At 35.7% G+C, this 27,158-nt stretch overlaps 1 protein-coding gene across 1 annotated transcript in view; it reads left to right on the top strand.

Annotated features, from left to right (window-relative positions):
- The first annotated feature begins 254 nt into the window (after window positions 1-254).
- Window positions 255-27,158, top strand: part of LOC121853422 (protein suppressor of forked-like) — a 40,243-nt gene continuing 13,339 nt past the window's right edge. The window contains exons 1-4 of the mRNA XM_042347521.1: window positions 255-484; window positions 1,138-1,315; window positions 5,244-5,435; window positions 5,713-5,745. Coding sequence (XP_042203455.1) covers window positions 1,301-1,315; window positions 5,244-5,435; window positions 5,713-5,745 — 240 coding nt within the window. The 5' untranslated portion in view covers window positions 255-484; window positions 1,138-1,300. The remainder of the gene's footprint in view (window positions 485-1,137; window positions 1,316-5,243; window positions 5,436-5,712; window positions 5,746-27,158) is intronic.

Here is a 27,158-nt window from a genome sequence, read left to right as displayed (position 1 = left end):
TTTAAAAAGTAAGTGGAATTCATTACGGCAAATATTTTATCTACAAATATAATAATATTCAAAATAACCGAGAAATCCCGATTAGTATCCACTCTTGTAATTAAAATTAGCAAATAACAGAGTAAATCTGTTTCAAAATATGGACTCAAATGTGAGATATTTAAGTATTCTAAAGAGTGTCATAATCTCAGCTAGGCAAATGGCAATGGGAATACCACAGAATGTCTATTGTTAAAAGAGTACTACGAACACCACCAAGACAAACCCTCCCCCCACGCCTCATAAGCTACGCGTTAACAGTAAATTGAAGATCAAGTGGTAACAATAAATTAAATATCACGTGACAACTTAAATGCAGTAATGACGTAAGGACAGTAAACTAAATGTGACAACCGGAAAATAATAGCATCAGGGTGATCAGTGGTGAAGAGGATAAAGTAAAAGTAAATTAAATCTTTATAAATGCTCCGTAAATGAAAAAATGGTAATAAAAAACGTATTTTTTATTATTAATAACACAAATGCTATATATCTCATTTAAAAATGGATGGAAGAAGTATAAAGAAATAACATTGTTTAAAATGGATTACATTATTAAAACCTGCCCGTCATTATAGGTTACCCCGGCCCGTGTGAAGGGTGTTATCTAGTGCCAGACTTTACCAAACATCACAGATTTTCTCCGAATACTACAGAACAACCTCCAGAATTGCTAATAAATTGATGTTATAAAATTTATGGATTATAAACAGTAAAATAATTTTCGTTCGTAGGAAATCTTTAACGTGATAAATATTGTAGTCAATTAATTTAGAAGACATTTACCCAACAAATTCTTATGCAATTAATATAACTGCATAGCTGATTCATTTAATAATATTAACTTAACGTTTAGCAGCACGGACACCATCTTTTTTTTCACACAAACTCTTGAGATGTTTGAGTCATTTTATGAAGCTTTCATTAAAGCATAGAGGTATATACTTTTTCATCCAAAGCCTTTTATATGAATCTGGAGCACTGAGAATCTAAGGTTAAAGATCCCTGCTTGAATTAAATGCTGAAGTTAATTATTCATCATTGTGTAAGAACAGCCTATGATATAAATATAATTTTTGGGGTTTCATCAAATTTTAGAGAGCGAGAGAGATAGAGAGAGCTGAAGAGAGACGAGGTACATTACTAACACTAGAGGCGCTGTGTCTCGACCCTCGGAGAGTCACTCGAACAAGGTAGTGCGTGGCGTAGGCGACGGGCAGCTGTGAGCGGGAATAAACTGAAGCATCATATAACTGCAAAAATGGAGGAAACACCGGTAATGTGCATTATGCTATTGATTTTTCTGTAAACTTTAGGCTTGTTCAGTGTTATGATAATATATTTAAGGTCATTAACGTAGCTTAAGAAACATTGTGAGAGTTTTTCTTCTGGATGACTTACCGGGATACAACAATGTGGTGTTTGTTATGGTTAACATACTGATTTTTTTTTTCTTAATAAAATGGTCATATAATTAAATTTGTAGTTAGTTTGGCATGTATATAGAAGGTACAGGTATACTGTGTACATAGACCGTTTAGGTAGAGGTGTACAATATTAACAATGCACTGTATGTATCTATAGACAGTTCGGGTATACAAACAGTACAGTAATACTGGTCAATATTTATTGTGTAGTTGATGGCCTATGAATGGGTTAAACGTTTGTTTATGGTTTTTGGAAGGCTAGTTCACTTGCTTTTAGTAATAAATATCGTCAACTGTAAGACTACATAATCTATTGGCCTTATAGACAATATGGAACCAGGTTTTGGGTGTAACTGTTCAGGATCTTTTCATATGTTACAGCGTACGTGGGCATATTTGTTGTGAGATTAGTAAGAGAAAAGGCTAGATAAAGGTACAGTAAAGGGAAGATGAAAGAGGGAAGCAGTGGCACATCCACCCGTGGTGGGATATTCTTGAGGTAAGAAACAAATTACCGGTATTTTCTGTAGGAAATTTGTCTACAGTTGATGGTTAATATGGACCCCATTCACAAAGTGTAACCCATTTTTGTATATAAGACGATAAATTAAGTATTACTAAAGGTAAAATTGTTAATATTTGTTGATTTAATACTTGGCATTTTGTTTTCACTTATCATATATATATATATATATATATATATATATATATATATATATATATATATATATATATATATATATATATATATATATATATAAGTATTTTTTGTAAATACAGGTAATTAGTTTTGGAGTTATTTAGGTAAATTTTAGTTTTGGCATCCCTGTATTTAGACATCCAAACTTATGTGATTTCCGGCAGATATGAAGGTCCAAATCGTTCAAAAATTTAGTTTGGGAACCTAACTGAATTCCTAAGTTTCCCCGGATGATCAAAACTAAAATAATACCGTTACTTGAAGTATAAAGTTGCAAAAAAATTTGCAACTTTAGCAGTTCTTTAGGTCACTGGAGCTCATTTATTGTTTACTTTTTCTTCACGTCATATACACATGATCAGTCTCCTTCATCAGCTAAATAATATAAGGTTTTGAAAGTTAGGTTAGGCCAGGTTATGGTAAATATTCTCTAGTGACCATTCACGGAACTGTAAATTGAGTCGCATATAGGGAGTTAGTGCAAAGAAAACAGTGTCCATTGGAAATTTATATTTTTTTGCTTTTCGATTTCATTTAAAGAAATGCGGGCAGGGCTTTGAAGCAAGGGGATTTTGTGGTGTGAAAACACCCAAAAAATTTACGAAACCTAACGACTCAAATATCAGTTTAACCTAACCAGACAGACCAGAGAGAACTGACTTAACCTCCTATCCTGGATCCCCTGGTGTGTAAACCCATCATAACCCAATAAGACAAAGCAAAAAACAAGACAATAACAAAGGAACTTAAGAAACTTAACCTGAAATTGTAAAGTAAACAAAAATTCCGACAAAAATGTGAGTAAGCACATCAGCGTGAGCATCGCGTGACATTGACACTACTGCTGATTGGCTGAGTAAGAAGCAAATAGTGTTATATATCCCTGCGAACTTGTACTCACTTAGGTGAATATAACTCAAAATTTTTAAATATCTTTTGGAAATGCACATTAGTATTTTTTTCTCCTTATACAGAGTATGAATTAGTGTAAAGTTCCGTAAATGGTCACTCCTAAATATTAAACTGGGTTTCCTTAGGTGTGATTGGTTCATTTGTTTGCATATTTTTTTTACCTCAGTTTCTCTTGTAAGCTGGTGTTTGCAGATTAATAACCAATTTTGTAATATTTTTGTGATATTCTCCTGAACAATATTTTATACACATACATAAATGTTTCCACAGTGGAATGCACAGTACAGTACTGGACCAGCTATAACAACATAAAATTTATAAATCAGAGATAAAGTGAATTAGCATATCTAACTTAACCTAATCTACCTAACCTATTTTAGGATTTGTAGGTTAGGTGTACTGTACAGTAGTAAGTTGATTAGTATTCATTTGGACAAATGGTTATATGGCAGCAAAGGAAACACATGTTCAGAGAGATAGCTTTACTCTGACCATGTGTTTCCTTTGCTTCTATATAACTTATGTTAGGTTGGTTCAGTTTTTATCTGAGAAATCTTATCCCATAATGTGGCATCATACAGGTATCCCTCACTTAATGAATGGGATGGATTCTTGGAAAACCACATATGTGAATTTTTGTATCTCAGGTAACAACAGATGGGAAAAATAGTTCCTTTCCCCAACTACAAGAAAACCCCAATACAGTACAGTACAAAAACATGAAATAGGTTCACAAACAACAGTACAGTACAGTGCTCTAATTTACTACTTAACATTAAAAACATAGATAAAGTATTATCTAGATGAAACAATGTTGCTACCTAAATGACAGTTTAACACCACTGCCATTTGCTTAAGACACTGGCTGCTTAGCCTCACCACATGCCATAGCAACACAGCCCAGCTGGGACGCTGCCTCTGCCAACCCTCGGCAACTGGACTGCCACACTTGGCTCCACCCTTCCGCTCAGCGTGCTAACTCTTGCGCACAATGAAATGTTTTTGACTTTGTGATAGTTATTTCTTTTATTATTATTATTTTTTTTTTACCAATTATGTATAAAGGATTGTGTACATGTAAGTAAAAAAAATGAGTTTATATACCTGAAATTACAAGTAGAAAAATAACCATAACATAGCTCCCCTGCTCAGCCTGGTAACTCTCACTGGTGCACAAAGATGTTTATTCCCACTGTGTTTTTTACCGTATGATTTATTTATTTAATTTTTTTTCACATTCCGTATGTGGAATTTTGTGTGCGTGTAAACAGAGTAAAAAAAAATATGAATTAAGTAATGTACGTACACAGCATATCTACCGAAAATTACGAGTTCGAAAATAATCATAATATAGCTCACACAGTGAGCGAGAATATGTACGTCTAAGCCCATCCCTCCAAGATGGTTGCCCCAGCTGACTCCCAGGGGCATATGATGTGGATTTTTGCTCATCAAAATTCGTGTTAGCGAGGGTAGCTTTCAATAAATAAGAAAGAGGTGTTAAATTGGAAAATTAATTGAGCTATTTATTCACCAGACAATAATTATTTATGCTCTCCACCTCTGCAAAGGTCAAAACTCTGGGTACTCCAGTTTCATATCAAAGTAACAAAGAACAGACCAACTGCCCGAATAGCTAGTAAGCTGATAAGTGATGATGTGATAAATTAATGGGTAAAACAAACGTTCAACTAAGTGTGGGGGGCACAGTTTCTCAGTACAGTAACTTTTGTGTTTTCTTTTGCATGTTTATTATTGGCTTATAATTATTGTGTGCACTATAAAAATCATTTTAAATATGTTTGGTAGCATTTTCAGGCAATTTGAGGAATGGTGTTTCGTAGGAATGTAACACAGCTTTTATAATTGGGGGTCTATGGAAAATATGATCCGATTTAAAAAAAATTATTTACAGGTTTTTCGTGAACAGAAACCATTTGCATATGAAGGACTGCCTGTATATATTTTAATCATTTTTTTAAGTTTACAAGTGGATGCCAGAGGTTCCCTCACTTGATTAGTGAGTGTGCTGTGTGTACTGTACTCAGAAGAGGTAATTTCTCTATATTATATCACAGTTACAGATGTGGGAGCAGATGTCTGTTGTAAGAAAATGAAAAAGGTGATACAGGTATATATTTTTTAACATAAGTATTTCTTTTTAGGAATTTGGGACAGAAAAGCTGCGCCGAGCATGGGCAACTACGGAATCCAACCCCTATGATATGGAGGCATGGAGCTTAATTATCCGTGATGCTCAAAATCGTTCCATAGATACTGCGCGGCCCATCTTTGAGCGGTTGGTTACTACTTTCCCCACAACGGGCAAGTTCTGGAAGATGTTCATTGAGCAGGAGGTAAGTCACCAGGATGCATTTATTGTACAGCAATGTTATTTTTGTCATCTGGATTATAGGACTCAGAAATGTATTATCGTGAAATTTTGTTAGATCTACTTTGCTTAGCTTTATGATTTAGACATTCTTGTGTATATAAATCACCATCATTTTATTTAAAATATCTGTTGTCTTGAAGTTGATTCTCTTTCTACACACTTTACATATTCTACAGCACAGTATATATAAGTAATATCTCATGTTCACACACTGATAATGATTTTGTATCTTTTTTCAGATGAGGTCTTATAATTTTGAGAAAGTGGAAAAGGTATGTCACTTATTACAAATGCCATGTTTCTTAACAATAAAAAACTTGCCTATTGACCTGTAGTTTATTTTCCAAGCAGCCTTGAGAGTTAATTATGTTTCCAGTCATTCAATGTCAAGCTTTGCCTGCTTCAAAAGTTTATACATTATGTACTGTATTGTTCATTTTTATCATCATGGACAGGGGGATATAGCAATCTGCATGTGTTTGTCTGTGTGTGTTTAAATGAAAGTAGTTTGTCGTTACTGTATAAGTGTATAAAGTCTTCACAAGTGAACATGTCATTTTCAGGTGACCAGTTTTATTTGCTGTGCTGTACCATTATCAATGCACTACTGTACCATAGTATATCAGGATAGTTAGGGTAATTTTGTATTAGTGGTGTACACAATATTATTAGGTTCAATGGAGATTCAGCTCATTGAGATATGAGTATCATAACAGTTTTTGGACACACAAAACAAAGTTCATTTTGAATATAGCATATGTGCACTGACTTAATGTTTTTAGTGCAAACGCTGTCAGTATCTCGTTCATTATAGTGGTGAGTGCTTGAGGAAAATTTAGAATAAGTCATTTCAAACCTCCTGAGTTCATAGCCCCACATTTCATAAACTGACATAATTCAGATATTTTTTTTGAAATACCAAACCTTAATAGGAAGGTGGAAACACTCTTAACAGGGTATTCTGTTCAGTCATCACAAGTTTAGTATGTGACTCAACACTTTTTGTAAAACCATAAAATGCCGCTTAGTAATGCTGTTGTGCATTGCCACTGTTTTGTTCCAAGGTTATAAGATATTCCATTTCACTACGTTTAATTTGTGCGCCAGATTTTCGGACACAACTAGCATGTAGTTTTAAATACACAAACCATTGTTGTCTTAACTACCATTTAAAAACTTAGAGAAGCAAATAAAATTTTATATTTTATATTTGGGAGCATATGTTAAAAAACTAAAACATATACAGTACAGTACAATAGTGTACAGGCGCACCACGTATAGCAGTCTATGTGTGTTCCTGGTAAATGTAACACTAAAAGAAATGGTTCTTTAAGAAGTCTGTATAATGTGGTTTGTGACAGCACACAGTATATGTATTAAAATATTTTATAAATTAACTTAGTTTTTTATGGTAATTGGAGCTTCTGTAAGACTGGCCTGTGTCCTCTGCCATCCCTAATATGAACCAGCTCCTCTATGGAGCCTAGTAAAATGCTATTTGAACAAGTTGTCCTTTTTGCATTCTTGAGAATGGTTCTAATGGCTGACATAGCCAGACTCAAGTTACAACCAGTGTGAACCTGATGCCTGCTCACCTTCACATGTCTTTATGACCTGTATACAGTACAGTATTTACATCCATACTGATACCTTTTCTTGAATGCAAGCTGTGGACTGTACCATTATTATTAGTGATACTCTTTCTTGTTTGACAGTGAATCATTAAAGTTCAGTACTGTATTTACAGGTACCATTCTTGTTAAGTTTATATATTAATGGCATTAGTAGTCATTGTAACATGTCCTGGTACACTGTCTGCAATTCTTGCTGATGTGTGTGTGTGGGCATGTGTGTGTGTGTGTGTGTGTTAACATTAGCTTGTGTGTAAAATATCAAGAGAAGAGACATTGAAAATATGAAATTCACCTTATCAAAGAAAGTGATGTATTCTTGAAAATTTATTAAAAAAAAAGGAGGGGGGGGGGGTTGTCAGGAATGGTGTTATTGGTATACCTGTATGTTCTGTACTGAACTGTACAGTGTTTGAAAACCTGATTAACTCAATCAAGGCTGCTTATGTTGTTTTACTCTGATAACAATAAGAATTTCTTTCAGGAATCATGAAGTATATAATGTGATCATTTGGTAAGATGTTCTCTTATGGGCCTTGGTGTAGGAAAGTGGAAATAAACCTTCCCAACTTTCATCCTCGTGTTTTAATTTTTTTTTTCTTAATTTTTTGTGACTTGTAAGTTAAGTGTATTGTGTTACATGAAGTATTAACTGCCTTATAAATAAAGAGAGGAGAAGCAATTCTTGTTTTTCTTGTGTTGTTCAAGATTTTCCTCTTCTTTCTTGGGTTGTTTCTGAAGCTGCAAGTTACATAGAGTTTGAACAGGTCATCGAGAAGCCACTCTGGTTCAGTAATGGTAACTCCTGTGAGGCTTTTGTATGAAACACTTGTTATTCAACTGTGATTCTACAAATAACTAAAATTTGACTCTAGATCTTTACAGGTACTCCTAATGTCAGTACGTACAGTGTAGTAACTAACCTTACATGTTTTTGTCATCTGTGATGTTCGTTTCAAATTGTACTGTTTAGTGGTATTTTTTTATGTAACAGCAGTGAATATACAGGTAGTCCCCGATTTACAGTGCTTTGGTTTACAAAAATATGAAATTAATTTTATTTTGTCCCATGCATTGATTTATGAGGAATAACTCTGGTTACAAAAATGTTATATGGTAACTGTTTTCATTAATTTTTCTCAGGAATAATGAAATTACGTTAAATATAATGCAGGTTTTTTCTACCAGTATGCTTAGGTACTTATTTCAATATTAATAACACCTTCATTTTTATTGTCTACAAATAAACTTTCAAAGCATCATCCTAGATTCACCACATAATAGGGACAAGTAGATTCATCTCCACCAGCACCAGTTGCCTCAGTTTTCAATTTAAACTCATAAACTCTCTTGTAATTTGTGGAAAACTAAATAAATTTATCCTGTAGTCTTCAGTTTAATATGCAATAAGGGTACACAATTTTAAGAGAAGTGATAATATCTTCTCAACAAACAAAGAGTGATATTTTTTTCTGATATCGTTGACTCATCATTTTATGGCCATTTAATTTGGCATAATTTTTTTTAAACCTTTTGATCTGTTAATGGCCAACGGATATTATAACCCATCTTATGTACCTTGACCCATGGCCAAGTGATATTATAACCCATCTCATGTGTGTTGACCCATGGCCAAGGGATATTATAACCCATCTCGTGTGTTGACCCATGGCCAAGGGATATTATAACCCGTCTCATGCGTGTTGATCCATGGCCAAGGGATATTATAACCCGTCTCATGCGTGTTGATCCATGGCCAAGGGATATTATGACCCATCTCATGCGTGTTAACCCATGGCCAAGGGATATTATAACCCATCTCATGCGTGTTGATCCATGGCCAAGGGATATTATAATCATCTCATGCGTGTTGACCCATGGCCAAGGGATATTATAACCCATCTCATGCGTGTTGGCCCATGGCCAAGGGATATTATAACCCATCTCATGCGTGTTGACCCATGGCCAAGGGATATTATAACCCATCTCATGTACCTTGACCCATGGCCAAGGGATATTATAACCCATCTCATGCGTGTTGACCAATGGCCAAGGGATATTATAACCCATCTCATAAATGTTGGCCCATGGGTATTATCACCCAGGGTATGTGTGTTGACTTAAACCTTTTCAACTACAGTAATTAACAGAGTATGTTTGGACGTGTGTTTAGGTCGGTTTGCCTGTGTTTTGTTTGTTGGTAGTACAGTTTGTGCTACTGGTGTTAATAAAATTTTAACAGCTTATTATGCTAGATTTCAGAGGACTACCTGTCTGTTTTCAACAAAATTGGTCATTGGTGAAGGATTCTAAATGTTTGATTGTTTTTTGTTTTCGCCTTTCCTGTTTATACACGTTGAGTAATGTTATTGAGGAATGTAAAGATAAATGACTTGATCTCTCAGAGTTAATGCGATGTCAATGGTGTAATAGCTATAAATATAGGAACACTTGAGTGAGACAAATTGTTGTCATGTGAATTGCCCAACAGGCCAACATATACCATAATCAAGCAAGAACTCGGGACCAAACTACTACCAATAATATTACCAGAAAGGCCAGACCTGTGTGTAGATTCAAGAACTTACTGTAAAGAAGGAAAAGATGAATGCCAAGAAATTACATATGGTACTATACCTGTAGGTATACCAATGCATGAGAACCAAGTTCATCCATTTGTAACACCAGTAAAACACACAGTAAAGTTATGGGTATTGAAACCAGAAAGTACTTATAAAGGAAGCTTCCACATTCTTTGTAGACATACAATATCTCTAAACATTCGCAGCAGTTGAAATTCCTTTTATAATGGGCCTTCACTGTGAAATAAGTGCAGTATTATGAGTCATTACAAAACCCACATCAATGACTACAACAACTGTGAAGCTTTGTTACCAGATTACACTTCATTTGATGTGGCTGAAGATATACGAGTGGTTGACCTCTTGGTCAGAGATTAGCTCTTCAATGCTTAACTATTGTGCTTTGTTTTTGTTTTAAACAACATGATGGAATTATTGCGATGAAACTAAAAAATTGTATTTAGCTATTTTTTTGTTTGCATGTCACCTAATGCAAGCTCCAGGAATTTATAGACAACTGCAGGAAATTAATTGTGGTGCTGAAAATCATACAAATCTTGTCCTCTGAATTTCTTATCAGATTACCTAAGAACATAAAATTACTCTCGGAACAGTCACCATGGTTCCCAAGAGCTTGTTTGGTAAGGAAAAACCTCAAGTCCTTGCCATGTTGGGTGAGAAAATTCCTCTGAAAGAAATCCAGGAGAGGCACAGCAACAATTATGACCAAAGAGAATAGCATGCAATTTTTTTGTCAATTCTGTCCACCTTGGAAGTCATCTCCTAGGTGGCCCAAGAAGACCTCCAAGGCCACTGACATGCTTCTTAGATGAAAACAGATGAAGAATTTGACAAAGACTGCAGCAGAAAGGAAGAAAGACCACCATAACCTCCTTCAAGATGTGTCGGACCATTAGATTGAACAAGGGCTGCAAAAAAAAGCTGAACGTGTCGCCTCATCTCATCTTGCCACCTAAAAGCAACTCCTCATGATGTGTGTGCTAGAATATTTGAGTTCTGGAATGGCCTAGGAACTCAATGGACCTCAACTCAATAGAGAATGGATGGAGTCAGATGAAACAAGCTGTCAACACAGAACACATCCTCACCACCTCGCTTGCAGGAGACCAAGTAGATCTGATCAATAGAGATGGGTTGTGATTACCGCATTTCCAAACTCTTGTTAAGTCCATGCCAAGTCAACTTCACCTGGTGTTAAAATCAAAGGGTAACATGGTCAAATATTAAATACTAAAGGATAATTTTTTTCTGCAGTTAAGGAATTTTACATTTCAAGCTACAGTACAGTACTTCAAGAACAGAGTTGTTAAAATTAGTACATTTATTGAATTTGGTCTTTTTGAGTTGTAGAACATCTACAATGTATCAGAACAGTAAATAGAAGCAAAAACTGGAGAACTGTAGTAAAGGATAAATTTACACTTATTTTTTTGAGCCCTTAAGGCCAGACATGTGATATTATGTATTACACCACCACCTTAACCCTTAGAACAGGGGTTCTCAACCAGGGGGGAATTTCCCCCCTCAGGTTTTCAGGGGGGGGAAAACTGATACTAACATGGAAAAAATAAAGGATTTTCAGTATTATATGCATATTATTTGGAATGCACTTTTTGAGGCAGACAATCTTGGAAAGGAGGGGGGAATGACATTCTGACATATGGTGAAAGGGGTGCATGGGGCAAACAAGGTTGAGAACCACTGCCTTAGAACATTGCCATCGTGCTCTGGCGATTAGGTACAGTACTGGTTATCGCGTTCAGAGGGGTGAGACATTGTATTCAAAGTGTTAAGTCATTTCACTCGAGGGTTGCAGATCATCATCTTATGTTTTCCACCATCTTAACGGTTAAATAGTTAATTTTAATGAAACTTGGTATTGCAATTATGCTGTACATGATCACCACCGTGAACGGCTTACTATATGGCGAGTTTAAACAATGCATACCTGTAATACATTGACTCTTTATTGGTTAATGTCTAAAACTCTAAATACAGTATATAATACAGCTTAGAAATATCACAGCTTTTTGAAGGGAAATTGTAATACAGAGTGGTGACCTAAATGGTCATATTAGTGTACACCCGGTAAAAAATTATTCGGCGCGTGTCATTTTGTATCACCGTAAGGGTGCCGAATAAATTTTAATCGGTGTATACACGAGAAGTTATGAAGTAGTGCATGGTGGAAAAGGCTATGGTACAAATTGGTACAAGGAGTATGGACGGAAAAACAATACTTGAGTAAGGGAGAGTAGACTGGTTATGTTTGACTCAGATGGCACTAAAACCCAGATTGCCTACATCAGATAAAAATAGCTTGTTAGCGTTATAAAGATTAGAGCAGGGGAAGAATATGCCTTGTGTGTGGCATGTTGTCTAAAAGGTGCAGAGAGAGGAAGAAGGTGTCTGTTCCAAGGAGTTGTGAAGTGTAGAAAGCCAGCAACAATTTTAGAAGTACTACAGTAAAATATAGCAAGATACTGGTCCAAAATAAAGGATGTTCTGCCTAATGTGGCTGACAAAATGTGTGGCGTGGCTGGATGAAGGGCCCAGCCAGAAAAGCAACAACATGGTGGTGGAACAATAGTGGTCAGAGTGATAAAGGAGAAAAGAGGATTGTATAAACCTGGATAATGGATAGTGACAAGAAGGAATACTTGGAGACCAAATACAGAAAAGCAACAAGAATGTTGTGTGTGAAAGGGATGTGGTGATGTGCTCGTTGATAATGAGGAAAACAAGGATGCTCTGAGATGCTATGTTCAATTACTGAATGAAATACAGATGGGGCAGGAAGCTCTGGAATGGCTGCAGAAATGGTGAGAGCATCAAACGATGTTGGTGTGTTGGTGAAAAAATTATTTAATGCAGTCTTGATGGAATGTACTGTTCCAGCTGACTGGCACATGAGTGTGATCAACTGCTGTTAAGTCGGGTTCAGCTGATGTCGTGGCAATACAGTATTGAAAATTTATTGAAAAAATAATGCACAAGTATCAACTGTGCATTTACCAAGGGTACACAAAGTACTCATTTTAATATTCCACTGGTGTTTAATTAGACATGCTAGACAAATTTTAGTTGCTCCCGTATGCTTTTTTTTTTTTTTTTATAAATTATTACTTTTATTATTGTTTTAAATCTAATTTATAAATATACAGTACATTATAGGCATTTTATATAGTTCTTTTACCTGGACCATGAGATCTGAGAAACTACAATCTGGCTGTGGCATCAATAGAGAATGAAGAGAAAAGACAGAAGTGACTTTTGTTGTCTAGACCAAAATGAGTTCTCAGAGACTCAGTTATGGAATCCTGGTAGAGTATGGGACGAATACTGCAACATGATAATACTTTTTTGCTGTTTTGCTTTGGTAGATTGACCGTTGAGTTAGACATCCACACTGATGAGGCATATGTATCTCGATTCCAAGTGCTTCTGCAATCATTTCAACTTTCGTCAAGATATCTTCCTTAAAATGTACTACAGGTTGACAATCCCTTATCCGAAATCCTTGGGACCAGATGCATTTCGGTTTTTTTAATTTTTCTGATTTCAGAATGGTTAGTTTTTTTTTTTTTTTATTGGGATCAGCCCACCCGGGCACAGCAGGTCACTGACACACATTGGGGCCTGGGGGCTAAAATGTAATAATAATTATAATAATAATAATTCATAGGTCTAGGTCATGTTTCTCACTTTTGATCTTTTTTTTTCATTCATGCATTTCTTTATTATTATTATTATTATTTCATTATTACAGTAGTATTGTTACGGTATTATTATTATTATTATTATTATTGTTATCATTCTTATTTTATTTTTGCATATTTTTTATTAAAAATTTTATTTACTATGAATAATTATTATTATTACTGTATTATCATTATTATTATAATTATTATTACTATTATATTTTCACCCCCCCAGGCCCCGATGTGGGTCAGTGACATGTGCCCGGGTGGGCTAATACAAAAAAAAAAAAAAAATTGCTCCACAAATTTTTTTGGGGGTTTTCAGAGCTTTTCGGTTTTCGGAATTTCGGATGAAGGGTTGTCAACCTGTACAACTTTTCTTCTGTGGTTTGCAATTAGTCAACGGCTTCTGAACATAGTCATGAACCTTGAAGACATCAAGTTCGACAACTTGCAAAGCTTGTGTTACTGGTTCCAGCATTGGTGAATGATTTGTTATAATAACCATACAGTATACATCAGGAATGTTGGATTTCAAGATGTACACTGCAGCTGATTTGCTTCTTGACTGGTTTGCTGTTGCAGACAAGACTCCTAACTGATAGTGGATATTTTCAAAGTAGCCAGCAAATATTCTGATGCTTTGGTACTTGGCCATCCACCTAATTTCACATAGCAAAGGTAGCAGCTTTTGGGACTCATGGAAAAATATTATGGCTTTGATGGTATCAATAATATTGCGAGCTTCTGCAACAGAATTGAGATATTTAATCACTAAATTTCAACCTTTGGGCTAATCCTTAATTTGTACACTGGGAGATCAAGGCGTGTGCAATAGTAGTGTATTAGCATCCATCTGCTCTTGAGAAATATATTCTAAGAACTCTCCACGGAGTGTATGTCCTTTGTTACATTGGTCAACAATGCAAACACCAATACTGTAGAATGCTGCTCTTTGCCAGATATATAGTGTGTGCTGTTTCATATGCACCCAATACTGCACAGTACTTCTATTGGCTGCAGAAACAATCTTTTCACATATGATATCCTCACAAATGCTGATGAGCTCATTCTGTCTCCTCTGAGGTATACAGTACTTGACATTCTCCATGTGATGCTGAGGTATTTCATCACCAGCCTCAATACGACCCTTCCTGCAGACAACCTTCTCACTGCAAATTTTCTGGTAGGCCTACAGCTCACTTAAAAACTTGTAATATCATATACTTATTGTGAACAAGGATTGAGGAAAAATTTAAATTTCTCATTTTCCAGGGGGATGCAAGTGTACCCCCCCAGTGGATGTCCCTAGTAATGACCCAATTCCAGATAGCTGGCTTTCAAACTTTCTGAAGAAAGCTGATACATTTAAATATTGGTCCAGTAATAGACCGTGGAGGAGTACATATATAATGTGTAGATTGGAGAACTCTTCAGACTTCATGTTGGATACATCTTGTGAACTTCCAACGTTTTGGAATGTTCCTCAAATTGCACTGAAGACAACTTCTTTCAGAGTTTTGGGTGTGAAAACGGAAACAGGCCAAGCTGCTTCTGTATACTGTACCATCTGATGTCTTAAGGATCATTTCATCATGCCTATGTAGCTAAGTTTTCCTGTGATCTGACATATGATATTGACTGTTACCATATACTGTAGTCATAGGTATTCCTCTCAGTGAATACAAAGGATCCTACTGGAAATAAGCATCTCATGGTTTTGTTTACCCACATTGTTTAGGGACTTTGGATATTGTATACAGTACTGTTTGCTGTAATTGCATTGTCTTTATACATGCTGAATTGTATACCTGTGTTGTCTATAGCTATACCGTACATGTTGAACTGTATACAGTACCTATATTGTGTACTGTATATACCTGTACATGTTGAAATGTATTACTTGCATTGTCTACACTGTAAATTTTTTTGTTTATATATATATATATATATATATATATATATATATATATATATATATATATATATATATATATATATATATATATATATATATATATATATATATATATATATATATATATATATACAGTGGGGTATGCTATAACGAATGGATTCTACCACGAATATTCCTATAACGAACGGTTTTACCTATAAAATTGAGAATGCTATAACGAACGAAATTCCTACAACGAACATTATTTTTTTTTTTTTTTTACTGATTTATTGTTTTTTATTACAAGTATTAATGATATTCTTTATTTCAGGGGTTTAGATGCATATTTATGCACTTTTTTTAAATTTTTGCAATTTTATATTATATTTTTCAGTGTTAAGTGGTTGTATTTTGGGGCCTGGAACGGATTAATCCTATAACGAACGAATGTTATAACGAACAAGGTTCTAGAACCAATTAGATTCGTTATAGCATACCCCACTGTATATATCTATATATATATATATATATATATATATATATATATATTCTGTGTATATATATAGAGTTAGTTAGTTCACTAGTCAGGAATCTAACCCAGGGCATCTGCATGGGAACAAGGAGTGCAACCACGGCACCGCAAGACCAACAACAACTAACCTAGGCATTGCTGTATATTTCACATGAATCCTGTTTCTTCGTCTTATTCTCAAGCAATGGAAGCTTCCATCGGGGTTAGTCCACAGTCATAATAGCCACCATCGCTGACGAAAACAATACACCATTTACTGTACTTAAGTTATATTTAACTGTTTTGGTATACTGTACTGAATTGTGTTTAACAATAATTACAGCCTATGTAGTTTAGCCATCAAGGTAGGTCTGGTGAGGTTTCAAGGTACAGCAAATAAGATATGGTAATACAATAGTTCATCTTCCATTCATCTCTTAACTATGGCATTCAACACTTTATATTATAAATTAAAGTTGTTCATTACCTCCTCTGTTTTACAATAGAAGGGTTGTAGATTGAGAAATGAATTGCTGATGGTAATCTATTGTAAATAATATCTCCATTAGCCGGAATTTAAATTTGCTCATAATTTTTCTGGAAAATTTCACTCAATTCCAGGTTTGAGAAATTTTTCAGAGGTTGAAAATCAGGCGTGTTTTCTAGAAAATTCTGAGATAAAATCCGGGAACTCTCCCAAATAAATTCTGGGGATGATAATCGGGCGCATTTTCTGAAAATTTCCAGAAACTAAAAAAAAATTCAGGGTCTGGGAGCAAATTTTGAGGATGAAATGTGTAATTCAGAGAAAATTCCAGAAACTCTCCAATTTTTTTCTCTGGGTCAGCGAGTATAATTCCAAGGGTGAAATAATGAGTCATTCTGGAAAATTCCAAGAAAATGGCAGAAACTCTTAAAAAAAAATTCCCCTGGATCTGGGAGCAGATTCTGAGGATGAAATACCAATGCACAATTTCCGGAAAATTTAAAGAAACTTTTCTCAGTGCTATAACCGGAAAAATTCCTGGGATGGGAAATTTTTCTGGATTTGAGTGTCGTTTTGTTACCTGGAAATCTCTCATTCCCGGAAGTGCATTGTACCAATTGTTCCGCCTAACGGGGATATGACTGATACTACTGCATTTTCAAGTGGAGTCAACAAACTGACATTAAAAGTTGCCAGTATTTTGGTTAAATGATCATTTTATTTTATTAACTTTTATCCTCTTCACCACTGATTGGCTCTTTAGCCGCTTGGGCGATCGGTCACGTCTCTTTACGCACTGTTGGTAAGTACTGGGCATGCACTGGCTCCTGAAAGTATCTGAACCTGCTCCAGTGCTTGTCAAGTCTTGTCTTGAAAGAGCTCACACTCGGTACCGTCACAACACTCTGGCAGATTGTTCCAAGAGTTCACAACTCTCACTCCAAAAAAGTTACCCCTCACAGTTTTCTGGGCTTGCGGCTTCTTCAATCTTGAGCTGTGACCCCTTGTGGGGCAAGCCTCCGCCAGCTCCAGGTAAGGGCACTCGACTGAGTAGTGCCCTTTGAGATGTTGATACACCTCAATTAGGTCTCCCCTTGCCCGTCTGTAGCATAAGCTAGGTAATTTCAGGCGCTCTAATCTCTCAGGGTAGCTGAGGTGCCGTAGTGCAGGCACCAGTCTGGTGCCCTCCTTTGGACCTTTTCTATCAACTGACACTCCCTAGCATATCTCAGGTGACTTTCTTATAAGACCTAATAATTTAGTTGCCTGATTTACCTTCTTCTCGCAATGGCCTGAGAACTTCAGCTCCTTGTCAACATACACACCTAGGTCCTTTGCACATTCAGTCTCAAATAGTGCAGTTTCTTCATCCCATTGGGACATATGATATGCTTCCTTACTGTTAGTACGCCCCAGGAGCAGCCTCTTACACTTTGTGACATTGAATCGTAGCAGTCATTTCTTCGACCATTCTTGAAGCTCACAGAGATCCTTCTGCAGCTCTTCACAATCTGCTTGGTTCTGAATTCCCTGAAATAACTTGGGGCCATCCAAAAACATTTGTATGGTGGAATGTACAGCATCGGGCATGTCGTTTATGAAGCAAACAAACAACAGCAAGCCCTATACACTGCCCTGTGGTACTCCGCTTGTGATGGGTACACATGATGATTTCATGTCATTAATCACCACACACTGCCTGCGGTCATGTAGAAGGTCTCTGATCCACACTAGGACATTTCCCTGAATTCCATACCCTTCCAGTTTAATTTTCAGCATTTCATTAGGTACACTGTCGAGAGCCTTGGCAAAATCTAGGTATATATTGTCGATATTACCACCCTGCTCCATAATTTGGGTCCAAATATCCAGTACCTTGAGTAATTGTGTTAAGCAGGAGCATAAAACCTTGTTAGCAATCCTTTACAAGGTTGTTTCGTATTAGATGTTCCATCATGGCCTCGCTTATTATGCTCTCAAGTACTTTACATACTATGCTGGTCAGGATCATCGGTCTATAGTTATTTGTGGAGTGACGATCGCCCTTCTTGGAGATAGGACTCGCATGAGCCATTTTCCAATCACTGGGGACCTTTTGCTCATCCAGGCATTTACAGAACAGGATCTTCAGGGGCTCAGCAAGCTCGTTGCACAATTCTCTTAGCACTCTGGGATGCACCATGTCAGGGCCGGGACTTATGAACCTTTAGCTTTGACAGCTTATTTCTTATAACTTCTTCTGTGAACTTAATGTGGGTCAGTGCTGTGTCGAACTGTCTGTCCTCAAACGCAGGTACAGTCAGTCCTCAACTTAAGACAGGGTTAGGGACCGACGACCAGGTCGTAAGTCGATTAACCGACTTTCGGATTAACCGCCAATCCCGGACCCCTAAAATATATAAATAAATGGGCAATAAATTAAAAATAGGAAAATCGATTGTACTGTACTGTACTTGATTTTTCCGTATCCCAGTGCATATAGTGCTTAGATTAAAAAAATGTTTGTTTACTCAGTGCATATAGTGCTTGAAATAAACAAATCTTATACAGCTCCTCCCCGACTTACAACTTACTTGACTTACGACCACCCTCACTTACGACCTGCCTCAGTCATACCAAAATTTTGTCAAATTACAGTACGTATTTTCAAGTCCCAACGTCAGTGATTGTGCTGTGTACTGACAACATTTTCGTTTGTAATTCACTTTAAAATGGCTGGCAAGCTTAAAAGTGAGAGTTTTGTGGTGCTGAGAAGAAAAAGAGACACCCATTTTAGATTTTCTGTGTACTATTTAAGCATTTTCGACTTACAACCATTTCGACTTACGACCTGGATTTGGATCCCTAACCCTGTCGTAAGTCGGGGAGGAGCTGGATATTGTTCGTACAATAATATGCATTTTATGGAAAAAAATATATTGCACGTAGATGCTAAATACATAATTATATTTTATTGTGTACTTACACAGATTTCAAATCGGGCGCATATGTTTTATTTCCGTAGACTTTATTTACTATTAATCGACCTTTTGGATTATCCGTCGGCCCCTTCCCCCCATATGTGGGCCGTTTTACTGTAATGCATAGAAAATCTAAAATGGGCATCATGCACAACACTGGTCCTCTGTAAAATTGCCTGTGATCTTATTGCTGAACATTTAAATAATTAGTAAATATTTTTATTTATCTGATCCGATTATTATTTTAAGTAAAATAAAACTCAATAACTTTCCCAAGTGAAAAAACTATAAATGAAAGCGGACTGTAGGGTTATTTATAAATATTAAAAATAATAATGTTGCCCAGTTTTGTCCAGCTGACGGAGAGCCGCCGCCAGTCTACATAGCCTTTCAACAAGTGAATGCAGTTTTCAAAGTGCATGCATTTGTACCCATTACATTTACAGAAACCTTATTAAATAGCCATTCTTATGGAACAACAACTCTTAGGTAATATAATATATAATAAACCGTATAACATAAGACTTTATGCTTATTAGGGGAAAAAAGTATTAAATTTGCTAAAATGGCTCAAATTCCTTATGCTCCAACACAATAAAGTTCATTTTAGCATGTTATTGATAGGATGGTTACGTCTATATGTCCATTGAGGGCATGCGGCTTCTCCTGCATGCATTGAGAGACGCTGAGTCTCCCCGACTTTCCTGAGTGACAACTGTGAAGACTCTAAAATTAAATCTGTATTATTGAAGATACGCCACTCATGTTGAGCCATTATTAGATATGACATGACCCAACTAAACATTGTTTCTCAAACTACAGTATTTGGGTATTATGATGTTGGAACAATACAGCAGCAACACACAATGATGATGCTCAACACTGTCTTCACTTTGGTTTCTCATGTATTCTATCCTCAAGTTTCATTACATCATGTTAAATATCCTTACTCTTCTTAATATTATTGAATGTATTTTTGCTTATCTTTAATTCTTTACAAAATGTGCGTAGAGATCTGCCATTCTCGGAACTATCCAACACTTTCAACATACGTATCAGTAATTCATGAACGTGTGTATTTTACGGTACATATTTTCCTTGTGGTTTCAATAATTTTTTTACTTTTTTTTATAACAGCTCCATTAACAGTGCTAGGGCCTTCATTGTACAGTATTACCCCGCCTAACGCGGTTTCACTTAGCGCGTTTTAGCGTATACGCGGTGCCTCGCCAGAGCTGAACTTTCACTTAACGCTGGTTTTTTCCACATATACGCGGTGAGTGTCCGGCTCGAGATGCTATTTTTAGATTTGCCCCGCCCCCCACCCTGCCTGACTGCCTGTTTTAGCTCATAAAATTCATACAAATTACCCGGCCAGAATATAATTTACATTGCTGGAATTCTTACAATATGATGACAATTTTGAATATAAACATCATAGATTTTGCATTAGACATACAAATTTTAGATAAAATGTTTACTCTGAGTAAATATGTTATTTTTTGTGCAAAATATATGACATTTGTATTCAAAATATTCCTGGTCTTACAAGGAATCCAGCAATGTCAATTATATTATCCTAACTTTAGTTTGAGGTATTATTTATTACTAAAAAGTTAAATATTCTGGTTTTCCCACACATCTCCTTGGGACGGTTGGTGGGGGGTGGGGGGGAGGGAGGGACCGACCGACCGACCATCTGTTACCCTGTGAAGAATATTTTTTTTTTTTATTAACTGAAGATATTTGTTTTAGCTCATAAAATTCATACAAATTACCCGGTCAGAATATAATTTACATTGCTGGAATTCTTATAATTTGATGATCATTTTGAATATAAACATCATAGATTTTGCATTAGACATACAAATTTTAGATAAAATGTTTACTCTGAGTAAATATGTTCTCTTTTGTGCAAAATATATTACATTTATACTCAAAATATTCCTGGTCTTACAAGGAATCCAGCAAGGTCAATTATATTATCCTAACTTTAATCTGAGGTATTATTTAATACAAAATGGTAAAATTTAGTTTTTTCACCCAACATCTCTTGAAGGGAGGATTGGTGGGGGGTGGGGGGGAGGGTTGGGACTGACCGCGCGGTTGGAAGAAGGGGGGCGGAGGCAAGGTGGAGTACTTTGATTGACAGATAGTGTCGTGAAGAATATTTTTTTTCTATTAACTGAAGATATTTGTTTTAGCTCATAAAATTCATACAAATTACCCGGCCAGAATATAATTTACACTGCTGGAATTCTTACAATTTGGTGATCATTTTGAATATAAACATCATATATTTTGCATTAGACATACAAATTTTAGATAAAATGTTTACTCTGAGTAAATATGTTCTCTTTTGTGCAAAATATATGACATTTATATTCAAAATATTCCTGGTCTTACAAGGAATCCAGCAATGTCAATTGTATTATCCTAACTTTAGTTTGAGGTATTATTTATTAAAATTTAGTGGTTTTCCCCAAAAATTTCTCAGAGAGGGAAGAGCCAGCAGTGTAGTGTGAGAAGAGGGGGAGGGAGTTGAGTCCATTATTTGAATGGACATTAACTTGGCGACTGTATTTCTCTATTTCTCTTAAGTATTAATTGTGTGCATGTACCATCATAAAATTAAGATGTTATTTTTACTACAACATAGTTATGTGTCGTCAAAAAGTGGAGTTTGGGGGTTGGGCCGGTTTCTATTGGAATTAATCCCATATGTTCTGTTGTTCACTTAACGCGGTTTTCACTTAACACGGTACCCTCTGGGTTTTATTGACCGCGTTAAGTGGGGTACAACTGTATAGCATTACAAGACACCCAAGGCTTCCAAAATGCACAAAATTCACCAAATTTGTTGGAAAGATGAGCTAAGCGTCTTTTCACTATGGTATGCCCCCACTAACTGATGTTTGAGACCCCCACCATGTGCAGTTCTGTTTTGTAAGGTATTTGTTACAATTTGAAATGGAATACTGTAGGTCAAAATAAGTTTGAGGTTGGGAATTTATGAATGGAGCCAAATTCATGACAAATTACAAATGCACTAATGAAGTTTTACTATATATATATATATATATATATATATATATATATATATATATATATATATATATATATATATATATATATATATATATATATATATATATATATATATATATATACACACACACACACAGTGGGGTATGTCATAACAAACGGTTTATATAACTAATATTTACATAACGAACGGTTTTCCCTATAAAATTGAGAATGCTAAAACGTACGAAAATTCTACAGCCGCAATGAACGCGGATGAATATTATTTTTTGTACTAATTTATTATTTTTTATTACAAGTGTTAATGATATTCTTTATTTCAGGAGTTTAAATGCACATTTATGCACTTTTTGTACAATTTTCTATTATATTTTTCATTGGTTTCAAGTGGTTGTGTTTGGGGGCCTGGAACGGATTACCCCTATAACGAACGGATGCTATAACGAACGAGGTTCTAGAACCAATTAGATTCGTTATAGCATACCCCACTGTGTGTGTGTGTGTGTATATATATATATATATATATATATATATATATATATATATATATATATATATATATATATATATATATATATATATATATATATATATATATATATATATATATATATACTCTCTCTCTCTCTCTCTCTCTCTCTCTCTCTCTCTCTCTCTCTCTCATATACTGTATATATATATATCTGTATCCTGGTTATTACTCTAAGCCTCCATTATGGGTCACCTGTGCTCATTGCTAATAGACATGATCATGGCTCTGATTTTCTGACTTTTTGTACTACAGGTATACTGTACATGATTTAAATTTTTGAAACCATCAATATATAATGGCTACCCACTATACATGTTGGCTGTTCCTGTATACAGTATATTGGCTGCTACCTCAGTCTCAGTATTGACTTCATTGCTATGAAAGATGCACATATTTTGACATAGCAACACCCTCCTCCCAATCCCCAGGTCCCACCATGCTTCCTGAATTGCTACAAAAGATAACAAAGGAAAATTAGGATACGGTACCTATATAGTTAGATATTGGACGTTATTTGTTCTTATTTTTAGATTAAAAAGTTTGGTGTTAATGGAAAGGTTTTTCTTGAAGAATGTAATGAACCACAAAGTAAAGTGTATAGTAAGATCACTACAACACCAAGTACAGTGCAGAGGTTTGTTCTTAAGGATACAAGAATGTGTTTACAGTAATCCTTCACCACCTATGGGTTTACCATCTGCAGTTTTGAATACACCAAGTTGTTGATTTATGTTACCCATTACAGTACCGTAATAACTTTGTACAGCTACATTTAATTTTCACGCAGCTGCGTTGCATTCCTGCTCAAGTAATACTGTCGCGAACAAGAGTTCACCTCCTGTGGTGAGACTGAGTCACTGGAATGAGTCACCTAACTGACTTACCCTGACAGTCATCTGGTGAGGGTGTGCTGTTTTATCTCATTTGGGGTCAATATTGCTTCAGTCTGGGAGGCCCAGGGAGGTGGCAAACTTTTGTTGGCAACTGTACATCATGCCTAACTATTGAAGCATGCTTCAAAAGTTTTCTAGACATTTAGTGTATGAATTTATAGTACGTTCTACACATAAGTGACCTACAATTGGTTCACTAAAATGAAAAGATCCTAGGATTTACACTCAGTGACACTGTACAGTGTCTTAATGCTGTTGTAACATTCAATGAGAACTTTGTACTGTATGAGGTGTGGAAGATGATGGCTGCCCGCTAGTGAAGCAGCCATTGTGTTGAGTCTTGTGTGTGCGTCGTGAAGTCCTTTAAGTATGTTAGTAATTAGTTCAAAGATTACCCCAAACCATGCATAATCATCATCATCAACAATGTTCTACAGCCATTTTCCACACTTGTGTGAGTTATCCATGATTACCTCACGGCAGCCTGCAGCTTTTCATGTCAGGTTCTTAATTCAAATATAATTTTTTACAACCTTTCCTCATTTCATTCTTAGCTTGCCCCTGGTTCTTCTCCCCTCCATTTAGTCTCATGTGCCTCTTAACCCAATTGATCTCATCCATTCTTCACATGCCCAAACCATCTCAGCCTGCCTGTACAAAAAACTTCATCACTACTCTCAAGGCCTCCTATCTTTTAGTGTCTCATTATACACCCACCTCCATGTTCTCATTTCAGCTTGTTCTAGCCTGCTTATGCCATTCTCTTTAAAGTACCCATGTTTCTCTGCTATACACTAGTACACTTCTCACATCAGCATAATGAGTGCAAAAACACCTGCTAGCACTTTATCAAGAACACCTGCTATCATTAAACAGCAGATAAATGTCATTTTAGAGGTGGAATTAGATCTTATTAAATGATATGATCATGGTGTAAGAACTGATTAAAAAAGGTCTCATTAATCTGCAGATGCCTTGAGACATAATTCAGGGTATATGACTCCATGAACATAGTATTAGTTACAACACAATATATATGGGGGGACCTGCGAAAAAAGCTACGGACAGAAACAAGGGACTAATTATATATACTACCATAGAGACATGTAGGAATTGATGTACTGTGCTGTATTGCTTGACTATGCCATTAATGTATTACATCATTAAGTTTACTTTAACAAGTCACAAAAATGTTGTTTTAAATACATAATGGTAATTATGATATTTGAGTACCACATGGGAATGTGTAATTGTTGTGTTCTTGCTCGGAAACAGGTGTGAATAGGCATGAATAAGTGGATATTAAAGAAGGGAAATGAGCGGAGACAACTAGTGGATAGTACAGTATGGAGATACTTACTGAGGCAATGTGGGGTTTAAGCCAACAGATTACCTCCACGGTAATGTTAATTTTTGCATTACACTATTCACCCGGTCAGATGAAAATCCTCAAGCAGTTGTAGAACACGGGAACAATTTCAATGAATGTGTGGGCCGGCATTATTGGTGACCACTGTATTGGCCCATATCTGCTACCCCAGTGACTGACAGGAAAGACATACCCTGTACTGATATTTTCTTTAGCACACTTTGCCACTTTGCCATTGCTGCTCGAGGATGTGCCCTTCAGTACCCATCAACTAGTAAGGCACAGTCCCCTTGACTATAGGGTGTTTTTTCTCAGCTGAGAAAAGATGCCCCGCCCCCTTCTCAAGAATTACAGCTGATTGGCGGTTTCAAACCTGTTTGATTTTGTCCTGAAGTAATCACCTGTCTTAATTTTTTTTTAGTTGATTGTGGGGTTAACTAAAAAGTAAAGTACAGTACAGTATATGCTATAGAAATCTCAACATGTGCCCTGCAGGAAGAAGGGGAGGACTTTAAATACAGTATTTACTCTAAATAATACTTATCATATTTAAATATCAGTGAACTGTAAATAAATTTTCCCTCTGTTGATTTTATTACATTCCCATCTTACCTTTTATGTGTTATAACTAAACTATGGACCATTCACCCTATGTTGATATACCCTTATTATTTTCATGAATACACCCTCAGAATTAAGGGACTTTTTTTAATCACGTGCAGGTATGAATTTAATTTTTAAGTTTTTCTGTATATAAAATATACATACGTACCCCCAAAAAATTCATAGACAATAACTCATCCCTCCTTCCTACAATGTTTCTTGTAGGAAAATTAGTTTCATATAGTATTTTGCACACCACAAGGGTTTTCAGCAGGCAGAGCAGATAATGTGGAACATTACTTGCCCTGACAAATTTTGGAGAGAATTTGCTCACCCAGATTGTTTTTTTTTTTTTTTTAATGGGAAAATTAAATAAACAATTTAAAACATTAAAATTTATTGTGTGTATCAACTCATATATCACTCGTGTTCATCTAAATGCTTTTTACTCTCACCCGGTCAATATTCTTTGCTTCTTATTCATATTGATATTCCCACTTCAGTTTGTAGCACAACTCTGCTTACACAGAAATCACTGAAGCTTTTATACAGATTTTCAGGTCACGTCATTGTGAGAATGACCAATAGAAATATTGGGAAGTTGTTGCACATCCCTGGGCTTCTTTAGCAGGTCATTTTGGAAACTGAAAAGTCAGGAATCAGCTCAGCTGTAACATCATAATATGGTTTCAGTAGGTCATAGGCAGTTATCAAACAGGGAGGTACTACCGTCTGGGAAGATATTGGAAGCATAATGTGTTGTTGAATGGTAGACCCTGCTGCCATATGGCATCACCAAAATTGTGACCAAGTCCCAAGTTGCAATCTGACTTTTTGCCACATTTACATACACACAATTGCAGGGATTCAGTTGTTCCTCTTACTCTGACAACACAACATACATATATTGTTTCTCACTATTGATATTTTTCTTTTCTTTTTTTATTTATGGTCCTTTATTAATAATAATATTATTATTATTAATTTTTTTTATTTAGTATTTGTATAATTATTAATTATTATTATTATTATATTTTCTATTTAATATTTGTATTAATATTTGTATTAATATTTATTAATTATTATTATTATTATTATTATTATTATTATTATTATTATTATTATTATTATTATTATTATTATTATTATTATAATATTTTCACTCCCCGGCCCTGATATAGGTCATTGACTTGTGCCCTGGTGGGCTAATCCCTTAAAAAAAAAGCACACACAAGCCACCCCCCTCCCACCCTCTCAATCCCATCACCTTGCTGGTTGATGGACAACTACCGGGTAGTTAAATAAGTACTGTACTACGGGGAGGTTAGATCTCACACTCACAGCACCTGACTAGTTACCATTTGGGTATTTTGCTTTCAAAATACAGTACTGTACTGTACTGTGTTAACTTGTCCGCTGGGCATTGGACATGAAAAATCGAGGTCCTGTACAG

The sequence above is a fragment of the Homarus americanus genome, unplaced genomic scaffold, assembly GCF_018991925.1.
Source record: "Homarus americanus isolate GMGI-L3 unplaced genomic scaffold, GMGI_Hamer_2.0 scaffold4896, whole genome shotgun sequence".
Lineage (NCBI taxonomy): Eukaryota > Metazoa > Arthropoda > Malacostraca > Decapoda > Nephropidae > Homarus > Homarus americanus.
The sequence above is the reverse complement of the archived record's forward strand: the minus strand, read 5'-3'. Positions and strand labels throughout refer to the sequence as shown.